The following is a 12,704-nucleotide window of genomic DNA, read 5'->3' on the forward strand; positions in this document are numbered from 1 at the left end:
AAGTAATACTGTATATGTGACCACATATAAAGTATACAGGGACCCATATACACATAACACAGTGCAGATAACATTCTTAGATGTTACACTATATAGTCTGGATATGTGTATACTGTATATGTATATATACAGTATACAGGGACCCATATACACATACCGCAGACAGTGCTACAACTCCCCTCTACTAACCTGCAGACAACACTGTAGATTTCAAGTTCCTAACAAATAACCGCCAATATCAGACTCTTAGAGCTGATTGGACAACGACCTTTCACTCACTCTAAAATGACCAATCAGTGTACCGTGCTACTTTAAGGGGTGGGCCTTTCCTTCTACGCCCATTAGTTTGCCTTGAGAAACTTTTTCTCCGTCAGCGACGCGTCGGGTTGCTAGGGACAACAATATCGAGCTCCCTGATTTGTCAGCGCGGAAAGGGTGGCCAATGGGAGACGGCGATAATGACGCGGTGTCACTGAGGAAGCGATCGTTGAAGTGATTGAGAAGTACCGGAGACTACGTGATTTACCGAGCCTAGACAACATGTCTTTCCCGTTCAGGAGGAGAAGCGCCAACCAGTTTGTGAGTAATTCCTGCTAGTGTGGTGGACGAATAATGGCGGGGCTTTCTGGCCACACAATGATGTGTTATATTTCTCTCGTGGCACTGCAGCATCCTGGATGCGACTGCTTCAAGACGAGCTATCACCAAGTGCCCAGGGCCGAATGACATACATCATGTGTGTCCCTGTCTGTGCAATCGTGTGTGTACGACCTTCCGGGGGCCGTATCTATTCAACAGGTGGACAAAAAAAATCTCAGTTTTTCATGAACAAAATAGCTATCACATGATCTCTAGCATTCAGCATTTTGGTCTTGGTGACAGGCTCTCTCAGGTCATATTCACACCATGTGTCAGGTCATATTCACACCATGTATTTTGATGATTACAGACTTCACTTTTTCCCTCTTACACTAGATTCACACCTGCGCCTGGGTTTCTGTTCTTTGGCTCTGCTTGGTGACCTGAAGAACAGAAAGTTAATTTGCTTAAAAAGCTTTTTATAGACTATAATGGGGACCACCGGGTTTCCGCTCCAAAAATGTGGAGATAGATGGAAACCCCAAATGGAATTCCAGGTTTAGGTATGAATTTAGCCTTATTTGCTTGTTATGATAAACCGATCAACCACGGATAGCACACATCTGTGAAAAACATGTTTTCTTAAATAGGACCTTTCACGTCCTCAGGACACACGTGGTGTAATACACCGCTAGAAAGCCGACAGTGCGTCACAGTGCGCCAAATTCAGCACACGATTAGCTTTCCTGTTCTGTTTTGGCCCCGGTGAAATGTTATCGGTGTGTTGCCGTAGCTCTTCAGTGTCAGAAGGGTGTTTCTGACAGTCCGTCAGGAACGCCCCTCCTCACGGTAACATCTATTGCGCTGTACTATGAGAGGAGACGTTCCTTACCGCTAAGCGATGACGCTGAGCACTAAGGAACGTCCCCCCAGTACTTGTCTATGGACGAATACTATCAGGAGAAGGGGAGTCGTTCCTCATCGCTCAGCGTCATCGCTGGGTGGTAAGAATATGGACAATGGACCACAATAAGAGAGACAAAGGGGATGTTGTTGTAGGCATGTGTCCCAGACACATATCATGAAGGAAATGCAGCGCTCTCTATTCAATGCTCTGATGGTGACAATCTTTCTTATACACAATGGGGCAGATTTATGAAACAGTCTAACTAATTGGAAAACTGTCTTTCTTGCTCAAAGCATTTTCTCTCCCCTTTTTCTGTTCTGATTTCCACTCCTTTTCTTATTTTAATAGCAGATTCCTTTTACCTTAGCACTACGCTTCTTGCTCTCAAGTCCTGTTTAGCAATAATTTTCCCACTCTGTCTATTGTGCTACTATATTTTGCAGTCTACCATTAGGGTATGTTCACATGGCAGAATGTGCTAAGTGTCCTGCCTGATCTTACCATGGTTTAGACTGATCAGCCTCAGAACTCGTGGTGCGAGGCAGTCACCTGATCAGCCCCATTTATCTATAGCCAACCAGCGATTGAAAGCCATTATAGAAAGCTGAAGCAGAGTTGCAGGGAGCCGGAAAATGAATAATGATCTGAAGCAGAAGTCAATTGTGTCCAGATCTTCTGTTGTCTTTAATAAGATTGATGTAGATTATTAGCTTTTAGCCCTAGATTCTACTAGAGCCAGATTATGAATATTCTCCATCTGGTTTGGCAGTGAGGACTATATCAATTCCCTTCTTAGATGTACATATGCTAATGAAAGCCTTAAAGGGGTTGGCCACTTTCAGACCAATATTGACAAACAAATGTACAATAAAAAGATATACAATTTTCCAATATACTTTCTGTATCAATTCCTCACGCTTTTCTAGATTTCGGCTTGCTCTCATTCATTCTGTTACTTCTAGAGGATAAAACTCTGACCATGGTCATGTGATTTACGATCCATGGTCATGTGATGAGTACACAGGTGCCGCTCGTTAGAGTCACAGCACAATATTCAGACATCTGCCTGGTAATCAGTTGTGCACCTGTGTGCTGTACACAGACAACCAACATACATAGATGTATATGTTAGCGCAGGGGTGCTCACACTTTTTCAGCATGTGAGCTACTGACCAAGGCAAAAGATCTACTATCTACTTCTTGTGGGTGGGGGCAGGGCGTGTCTGTGGGCAAGGTCAGGCGGAGTGTGAGAGCAGGAGACAGCGGCGTTCTGTGGCCGCCCAGGGATCCCCGGTGTCTGCTTGTTCACAATGCAGGCTGAGAGTTATCTCTGGACACTGGCAGGCTAGGGCTGTGGACTCTCAGCCTGCACTGTGAACAAGCAGACACCGGGGATCCCTGGCTGCATCCCGCGATCGAGCCATACGTCCTTTGCGATCGACCGGTAGATCGCGATCGACGTATTGGGCACCCCTGTGCTAGCGGATACAAGCTTATATCGTTACAGAAAGGTATGTTACAGTGCAATAAGATAAAAAGAATAAAAGATTAGAAGCAGAAATATAATACCCAGTTGGGTCTCCGGAGTTCACCTCATGAAATCCAGGGCACAGTCCTTTAGCGTCCATAAGTAATCCTTAGGTGTTAAGGGTTTGACTACCCCATTAGCAAGAATAGTCCAGGGTGTATGGTATCTCCAAAGGCAGTAGAGACCCTAGTCCAAGGGATTAGCTTCCACAGCATCACAGCACTTCGTGACACATCCCAGCAGTTCAGGAAGAACAACAAGAGCCTGGGGTCTTGTCATGTGTAACAATATATCTCCACCCAGCCCCCTCCCACGATGAGGTCAGCAAAGTGGGCAGCTCTCCCCCTCACCTTGTACCAGTATGACTATATAACGGTCAGAACTCTTTGCAGATGTCCTGTGGAGTCAGGTTGTCTGCTAAAAGGTGATAGCAAGGCTCTCAGTCCACTGATCCCAGACACCCCCTGCTAATAATAACGAAGTTAGCACAATCCTGATAATTCTGTTCCCAGGTTGAGACAAAGGGATGAGCCAAGCTACCACCAGGGAGGAATTAGGCTTGGACGATTGGACACTATCTCTGGCATCTTGCTAATCAGGTCGAGTAAATTAACAGGGCAAAAGGGAAATATATCTGAGAAGGCTGTGCAAAAAAACCATAACTCTGGGCCATTCATCACATGCAGTAAAAAGCAGTCCTGCAAGCGGTCAGACAACCTTATCATTCATTATGATTGTAATAGCAGTTGTTACTGCTGAATACATTTATTCACTCCTATTGATTTTAAGATGGCTGTTAAAAAAGACCCCTGGCCGCTTTTCACTGTCATGTGAATTAGGCCTTAAGTTATATTCACAATCCAATTACGGTAGCTTTAAGACAACCTTGGTGACTGGTGGTTCTATTATCACCCACTACAGTGAAGAAACTATTGATCATGGAGTATATCGGACTAGGTGGCAAGGCTAACAGCGATTTTACAACTTTTGAAATGGCAAATTAATCAAATGAATTCTATTACAGGGGTTGTCTGGGATGAAAAGACATTTTTACGTTAAACTAAACACCCCCCAATCTGCTTTATAAATCACTTTTATGATCAAAAAGTGAATATTTACCATGATTGCTGGGGCGGTCACGTGACCTATTGCTTGGCGCTGTCACAAAGATGGCTGCTGGCAGTAAAGTGGGCCAGCTAACTAGGGAAAAGGGAAGGGGGGACTTTTGAAAGGGAGGGGGCAGTGAGTGTAAAAGGGAGGTGTGGTTAGGCATAGCTAGTATTATAATTATAGCTGTTGAGGGTGTAGTGGGCAGGCTAGCTAAGGATACAAGGAGGGGGAGTGTGTGAGAAAGGGAGGATAAGTGATGCATCCTGGAACTTGTAGGAAACACAGAGGAGTACAGTACTGCTTTATGCAGTAGACAACCGGCTCTAATGCATTAACCTCTCCGGCGCCACGGTCAAAGGCGCCGGAGGCACCATTTTCCCAGCGGCGCCCATTTTGCCGGTGAACGCCGGCTCCTGGAGCATGCTCCAGGGCCGACGTCACGTTGGCGTGACAGCCGGGAGCCTTTACAAGGCTCCCCGTCCGGTCTGCAATCTCTTTCTTTTGCAGGCTGGTCTATGCAGCCTGCAAAAGAAAGGATGATTTTTTGCAATGCATTAGCATTGTAATGCATTGCATTAGTGATCAGACTCCCTGGGGTTCAACACCCCTAGGGGGTCTAATAAATGCAAAAAAAAAAAAAATAAAAATATATATATATATATATATATATATATATATATATATATATATATATATATATATAGAAAAAGTATAAAAAATTCAAATCACCTCCCTTTCCCTAGAACACATATAAAAGTAGTTAAATACTGTGAAACACATACATGTTAGGTATCCCTGCGTCCGAAATTGCCCGCTCTACAAATCTATAAAAATATTTTTCCTGTTCAGTAAACGCCGTAGCAGGAAAAATAGTCAAAACTGCCAAACCGCCATTTTGTTCACTGTTTTGATTCTGATAAAAATTTGAATAAAAAGTGATCAAAGCAATAACATTTCCCGAAAATGGTAGAACTAAAAAGTATACCCGGCCCTGCAAAAAAAGACAGCTTGCACATTCCCGTACACAGACGTATAAAAAAGTTACAGCTGTCGCAATATGGCGACTTTTAGAAAAAAAAATTTTTTTAACACAGTTTTGGATTTTTTTTAAGGGGTCAAAATGTAAATAAAACCATATAAATTTGGTATCCCTGGAACCGTACCGAAACACAGAATACAGGGGACATGTCATTTTGGCTGCACAGTGAACGCCATAAAACCAAAGCCCGTAAGAAAGTCGCAGAAATGCATTTTTTCTTCAAATCCACCCCATTCTGAATTTTTTTTCCTGCTTCCCAGTACATTCTACAGAATAATTAATGGTGGCATCATGAAGAAAAATTTGTCCCGCAAAAATTAAGACCTCATATGGCTCTGGGAGCGGAGAAATAAAAAAGTTATGGAGTTTAGAAGGAGGGGAGTCAAAAACGAAAATCAAAAAATGCCATCGGCGGGAAAGGGGTTAATGTTTCAGCATACCAAGTCATTCTGGACAATTGTGTGCTTAAATGTTTTTTTTGGGAACAGTTTGGCAAAGGTCCAACATGACTGTGCCTCAGTGCACAAAGGTATGTCTATAAAGGCGGGTTTGGATGAGTTGGTGTAGAAGAACAACTTGACTGACCCATACAGAGCCCTGACCTCAACCCAAACAAACACCTTTGAGATAAATTAGAATGAAGTTGTTGGACGAGAGGGCTCAATTCACAGGTGTCTGACCTTCTGGATGTATGGGCAAATATTCCCACAGACACACTGCAGGGACTTGGAGAAGACTTTCCCAGATGAGTGGAAACGGTTTTAAGCGCTGTGAGGGGGATCAACTCCATGTTAATGCCTGTGGATTTAGAGTTGGATGTTATAAAGCCTCCTCTAGTTGCAATGTGTAGGTTCCCAATGCTTCTGTACATCTAGTGAACCTCTTCTTCTTGATATGTCACATTTCTTAGCCTTTCATGAAATGCCTTTTCTTCCTGCCTCCGGACAGATGAGAGCATTCTGTTTTGAAATACATCTGTTCCCTGTCCTGACTTCCTATTGCTCATTCTATCATATAACAGTATTTAGAGTCAGGTCTTCAGATTTGTTTCTTGCACTATTACATTGTTAAGAAAATTCTCCTTAAACCTAATGTTTCCTAATGTTAAACCTCTGATGTTTCTTGCTTGTTTTATGCCTGCTTAGAAACACATAGCCCATGGCCTCATTCCTGCAGCTACTGTAGCTCCCCGGTCTGCTGTCCCTCGCACCCCTCCCCCACGTAGCCCCAACCCTTCTCCGGAGAGACCAAGGTAGGTATCATTTTTTTTAAAATAAGATTTTTAATATGTGAAAACTTCCCAGTACATATAAGCAATACTTTGTGTCTAGATGTTTCAGGAATATTTTGACACTTGATACAATAAGGAAATATTTGCTAATGTCATATCGGTGGGATACTACAACTAATGATGGTTCTGTCTTGAAGTGAAACTTACTGCTGCTTTATCCTACTCAAGTGAATGTAGTACTATACATAGCCACTGCAGAATCGTGTATGCGCCTGCCTATGAAGAGACCACAGTGCTTGCCCAAGTGTTGCAGGTACTAAAGGATGGGCCATAAATACTAAATTTCCAGGAAACTCCTTTAAAGGTTCATAGGTTAGGAGATAGCTTGCAGATCAGTGGGGTCCAACCATTCAGACCCCCATCGATCAGAAGAAAAGGGGACTTTCGTTCCTTTGATCTTAATGGAGTGGTGACCATCCATTCAACTTAATAGGAGTCTCAGAGATGGCCAAAGAACAGTGTTTGCCTATATGTGGTTCAAGGATACTTATGTGTATAGAAGAAGGCCTTTAATTATTGTGTTGACTAAATCTCTATACATCTTGCATCCTATGATAATACACATTAAAGACACTTTAGGTGATGGGATACATTTCTTCTTATTGATAACTCGCTTCTGCTATTTGCCAGAGCATAGTTGCCGCAAAGAGTGTTTCTCTGTGAAGATTTTTTTAATATTTGGCTAAGAAGAGGTTTACTGAGCCCTTCTTTTTGCTTTCTAGGTCTGCTCTTGCTGCTGCCATTTTGATGACTTCTTTAACTGGTCGGACAGTTGCGATACCCCAACCACGCCAGAGATCCTATTCTGAGAATGACAGCACGTATTTTGAAGAAAGAGATCAGATTGAGCCCTATGCTACAGCTAGAGATCTAGGAGTGGAGTAAGTTTGTTTGTTTGATTTCCAAAAAACGTTACCCACATTCTAATAGTGAGGATCTTTAGGATAGGCCATCAATGTTACCTCTGTGTGGGTCTGTCACCTGGGACACCCCAGTAATGTTTGTGCATGTAGCCACAATGCTCAGTCGCCATACAAACCATAGCAACAACTTGAAAGGGGTTGTGCATGAGTTGAACAAGCATTGGATTGGCCAGGGCAGGTGTAACATTAAAAAAAAGATACATATATAGTCGCCAGTTCCTGGTACCCCATTGTCAGCTGCTCGCGGTGCCTAGGTCATCAGAAACCCTGTACCCCATGTCACTGCTGAGAACAATCAGTGGCTTCAGCGGTTGTTGAAGAGGGACTGATGACAGACATCACTGGTCTCTGGTTCTAGCAGTGACATGGAGCACAGGTTTTCCACAGACTATGCATCATGCAGGAACAGACTGCAGTAGTGGATAACAGAGCCCTAGGACAGATGAGCTGTTTTTTGTTTTGTTTTTTATAAATAATAATTATTTTATTTTACACCTGCCCTGAGCCCCTCCGCAATTTGTGGAAGGCTATGGGACAACCCCCGATGCAATTCTTTCAGCAAGTGCGCAGCAAGGCTCCCGGCATGAAAACATTACCAGGTGCCATGGTGGCACAGAGCGGAAGATCTGCCGGGGTCCTGGGTGTTGGACCCTCAGAGATCTAATATTGATGTCCTCTCCTAAGAATAGACTATCAACATTAAGAAACTGATAACACCTTTAATAGCCCCATGCTAAATCAAATTTTTTTCATATCCTAGGAATCCTAGCATTTCTCTATCCAACTATGACATATGTTATTAACATTTGTTTTACAATGGGCATAGTGGCACTGCAGCCCATAAATAATACACAGTGTTACAAAAGTACATTTTTAGGCTACATGCGAATGGAAATTAATTTGCATTTCAATGGATGAAATCTGCAGAAAGGATTGACATGCTATGGATTTGAAAATCCACATTGTAGGTCAATTTATGCATGGAAGATGTCTGCTGCATTTACTTTAGCTGTTACTGTATAAGGGGGCATTCACACGGAGTAACGCCGGGCGTGTATCACAGCCGTACACGCCGGCGTTACGGCAGACTGCTGAACACTTCCCATTCACTTCAATGGGAGCGCTCGTAAACGCTGCTGTTACGAGCACTCCCATTGAAGTGAATGGGAAGTGTTCAGCAGTCTGCTGTAACGCCGGCATGTACGGCTGTGATACACGCCCGGCGTTACTCCGTGTGAATGCCCCCTTAGGGAGCATTCATACTAAGTATACGCTGAGCTGATTCTGAACATAAAACACGCGCGTATCACATTGAAACCAATAGGGAAAAAAGCAGCACATTCATTTCAATGGGGAGCGCACGTATGCCGGCTCCCATTGAAATGAATGGGATCTGCTTTGTATGCGCTGATTCTGAACGTGTTTTACATTCAGAATCAGCTCAGCGTATACTTAGTGTGAATGCACCCTTACAGCAGAGATGTTGCAAGGTAGGGGGACGATATTTTAGCAATGAACGTACCAATTCACAAGGAGAATACACAGTTTGATTCAGGTGATCTTAACCTATCTGTGGGGCTGGTTTGATTTATTGGGTTATGTGGCAGATTAAGGACCAAACTAGGCTTTCTCTTTAAAGGGTTAAAGGCATCAGTTTATGATATTTATTGCCATTACTTTATGGTCATTGTGGATAGATCTCTTGAATCTCCAATGATCCTGACAGTTATAGGAGTGCAGCTATAAAGTAGTGCTGTAGTCCTCTACTGTTCACTGCTACTGTGCAAGATGACAGCATAGCCCCATTTAAGTGAATGGTTGTGGGCTTCTGTAATCTGTACAGTTGGCTATGGCTTTTTCATTCTATTGATCAGTGGTGGCCCCAAAGGGATCACCATGATGCATAAGTGATGGCATCACTTTATGCAATGAGATTACACCTTTACATTTAATAATATAAAGGTTTTAAGTCTTCTTTTAGTGTACCATTATTCTTCTAAATCTCTCCCAGTTCCTATGAAGTACAGATTTCCCATTAGCCTGAGAGTAGCATTTTCCTGTGTTCATTGTCCACCCTTGGTGTAGAATACAGTTTTTTATGATCTAACGTAAGGAGTAACAATCTTTCTTAGCATTTTTCAGAATTCTGCTAGCTTGTCAAAGAAAAGCAGATAAGTGATGGTTGTGAATACTGTTTATGTCTACTGAAGGAAAAAGAATGTGCTGTTCCTGTAGCAAATAATAAAGTGTAATGTAAATGTGTGTTGTTTGTTCTCTTATAATACCTTCTAAAATTGCTTCAGACAAAACTGGAGGGCCTCTTCAAATCACGGAAACACAAGCTCGCCAGTCATGTCTTTTGAGTTTGAAGATGATGACACAGAGGAACAGATGTCTGATATTGAAGGAGAAAATATTGAGAAGGTGTCTGAGAGGAGAGGCGAAAGCGTGTCACAGGAACCGCTATATGCTATTCCTCATAAGGACACACAAGTAAGTCTTCATTGCCTATAACTGGCCATTGCTAATAGTGTCTCTCCTTTTTTTGGTTCTCATTAGAGATGAGCGAGTACTGTTCGGATCAGCCGATCCGAACAGCACGCATGCATTGAAATGAATGGACGTAGCCGGCACGCAGGGGGTTAAGCGGCCGGCCGGCGTCAAAGCGGAAGTACCAGGTGCTTCCATTCATTTCAATGTGTGCGTGCTGTTCGGATCGGCTGATCCGAACAGTACTCACTCATCTCTAATTCTCACCCTTTATGATCAACGTCTGGTTAAAGTCTTTAAAACTGTCTGCTGAATCTATCACCAGAATATAACTTATTTTTTTCAATTAAGTTTTGATGTTAAACATATATTTAAGGATTGTATGTATATACTTCTATCTATATGAGAAAAAACACAGCATCCAGCAATTTTCATTCTTGCCACTAATAATAGACAATTTTGTAGGGCTTTTCTTTGCAGCAAGGTACTCATTTATATCACAGGCAAGGCAGGTAGCATAAGAATAGAAGATAATACCTGTGCAGGGATTGAAGGGCTATAAATAACATCACATAATACCTATCATTGCATCTACTACTGAAAATAGATTATGCAACAGGTTATTTACTCCTCTTCACAGAGAATGGCTAGAAAACTCTCCCATAGACCACAGTGAGACTCCAGACTATTGCTGCCTATTACTATGACTATGTTATATTTTGTTCCCTTCTGTAGTGTGGATATACCAGTAGAATAATTTACTTGTTCCTGCACTATGTGGTGAAAGAACATTGTGGTCCAACCTGATTTGTTGCTGCCCTGTGTGAAGAGTACTAGGAAGGTACAGGGACGCTCCAGTGCCATTACCCCACTTCCAGTATTCCTTCTCTCATCAAGGACTTAGGGATTACCTGCATGGCAGACCCCACAAATGGAGCAGCATCTGCCTCCTTAACAGCTCTGCTCTGAAATATGTTAAGAATTCTTAGCTTTGTACCCACAAGCATCTGTTTAGAAGTCTCTATTCTATTCTATTCTGTTCTATTCTATTCTATTCTATTCTACTCTACCTTCAGTAACCTTTTTTTAGGAATTTTACTCCAATTTGTTTATGGTCCATAATAAAGATGGCAAAGTTTCACACTGTACTGGATCACAAATGCCTCAACAGATGCATCAGGGTTACTTCCCAATGGAGTTTCTCCAGTCTCTCTTTGCCTCTGTGGCGGAGGGGGGAATTCCTCTGTCCTGTACCGGATTCCCCATTAGTTAGCGATCCGGCCAACGGTGTGTATGCTAGCAGAGACGTGTGCCATAGGTTCGCCATCATGGTCCTAGATGGTCTAGTCCCCCTGCCTTCTAAGTCTGTACCTTATTGCAAGGTATGGCCCACTCATTCTTTCTTTATTTCCATCTTGCTAGGATGATCTTTTTATAACATGTCTTATAAAAAGTTATTAAAGCGTTAAGCTGTAAATAAATAGAACAAGTGAAACATAAGGCCCCGTTCACACGGAGGGCGGAAGGGCGGATTTTGGCACCGAAAGTCACGTGGGGAGCCGCATCACTCTCAGGCCAAAATCCGCCTGTCACGGCTTACGACAGTCGCAGCTTTTCCCTCCGGAGTAGTCTCAAATGAATGGGCTGAAGCCGGAGGTTGCTGCCGCGAGGCGGACGCCGCGGCTCAACGAGTCGCGGAATCCACCTGCAGAAGGGGCAGCTCACTTCTTTTTTCCGCTAGCGGCAACATGCTGCTAGCGGAAAAAAGAACGCTAGCGGTCTCCATAGACCACCATTGTGGGGGGGGGGGCGGATTATGACGTATGCCATAATCTGCCCCGTCTGTGCCCATGTGAACGGGCCCTCAGAAATGTTTTGTAAAATACCTTATTTAATAATAGCAAAAAAGTATGAAGCAGGAGGCCAGAAATCCATTAATGTATACTTTGTTCATCTACACTCACCGGCCACTTTATTAGGTACACCTGTCCAACTGCTCGTTAACACTTAATTTCTAATCAGCCAATCACATGGCGGCAACTCAGTGCATTTAGGCATGTAGACATGGTCAATACAATCTGCTGCAGTTCAAACCGAGCATCAGTATGGGGAGGAAAGGTGATTTGAGTGCCTTTGAACGTGGCATGGTTGTTGGTGCCAGAAGGGCTGGTCTGAGTATTTCAGAAACTGCTGATCTACTGGGATTTTCACACACAACCATCTCTAGGGTTTACAGAGAATGGTCCGAAAAAGAAAACACATCCAGTGAGCGGCAGTTCTGTGGGCGGAAATGCGTTGTTGATGCCAGAGGTCAGAGGAGAATGGCCAGACTGGTTCGAGCTGATAGAAAGGCAACAGTGACTCAAATAGCCACCTGTTACAACCAAGGTAGCCAGAAGAGCATCTCTGAACGCACAGTACGTCGAACTTTGAGGCAGATGGGCTACAGCAGCAGAAGACCACACCGGGTGCCACTCCTTTCAGCTAAGAACAGGAAACTGAGGCTACAATTTGCACAAGCTCATCGAAATTGGACAATTGAAGATTGGAAAAACGTTGCCTGGTCTGATGAGTCTCGATTTCTGCTGCGACATTTGGATAGTAGGGTCAGAATTTGGCGTCAACAACATGAAAGCATGGATCCATCCTGCCTTGTATCAACGGTTCAGGCTGGTGGTGGTGGTGTCATGGTGTGGGGAATATTTTCTTGGCACTCTTTGGGCCCCTTGGTACCAATTGAGCATCGTTGCAACGCCAAAGCCTACCTGAGTATTGTTGCTGACCATGTCCATCCCTTTATGACCACAATGTACCCAACATCTGATGGCTACTTTCAG

At 43.4% G+C, this 12,704-nt stretch overlaps 1 protein-coding gene across 3 annotated transcripts in view; it reads left to right on the forward strand.

Annotated features, from left to right (window-relative positions):
* Nucleotides 1-466: 466 nt before the first annotated feature.
* CEP89 (centrosomal protein 89) overlaps nt 467-12,704 on the forward strand; it is a 106,970-nt gene continuing 94,732 nt past the window's right edge. For 2 of the 3 annotated variants that reach the window (XM_075282032.1, XM_075282033.1), the window contains exons 1-4: nt 467-579; nt 6,309-6,415; nt 7,177-7,335; nt 9,681-9,870. In XM_075282032.1, the coding sequence (XP_075138133.1) occupies nt 541-579; nt 6,309-6,415; nt 7,177-7,335; nt 9,681-9,870 (495 nt within the window). In that variant the 5' untranslated portion in view covers nt 467-540. The remainder of the gene's footprint in view (nt 580-6,308; nt 6,416-7,176; nt 7,336-9,680; nt 9,871-12,704) is intronic. The other variant, XM_075282034.1, reaches the window with a different exon arrangement.

The sequence above is a fragment of the Leptodactylus fuscus genome, chromosome 7 (assembly GCF_031893055.1).
Source record: "Leptodactylus fuscus isolate aLepFus1 chromosome 7, aLepFus1.hap2, whole genome shotgun sequence".
Taxonomy (NCBI): domain Eukaryota; kingdom Metazoa; phylum Chordata; class Amphibia; order Anura; family Leptodactylidae; genus Leptodactylus; species Leptodactylus fuscus.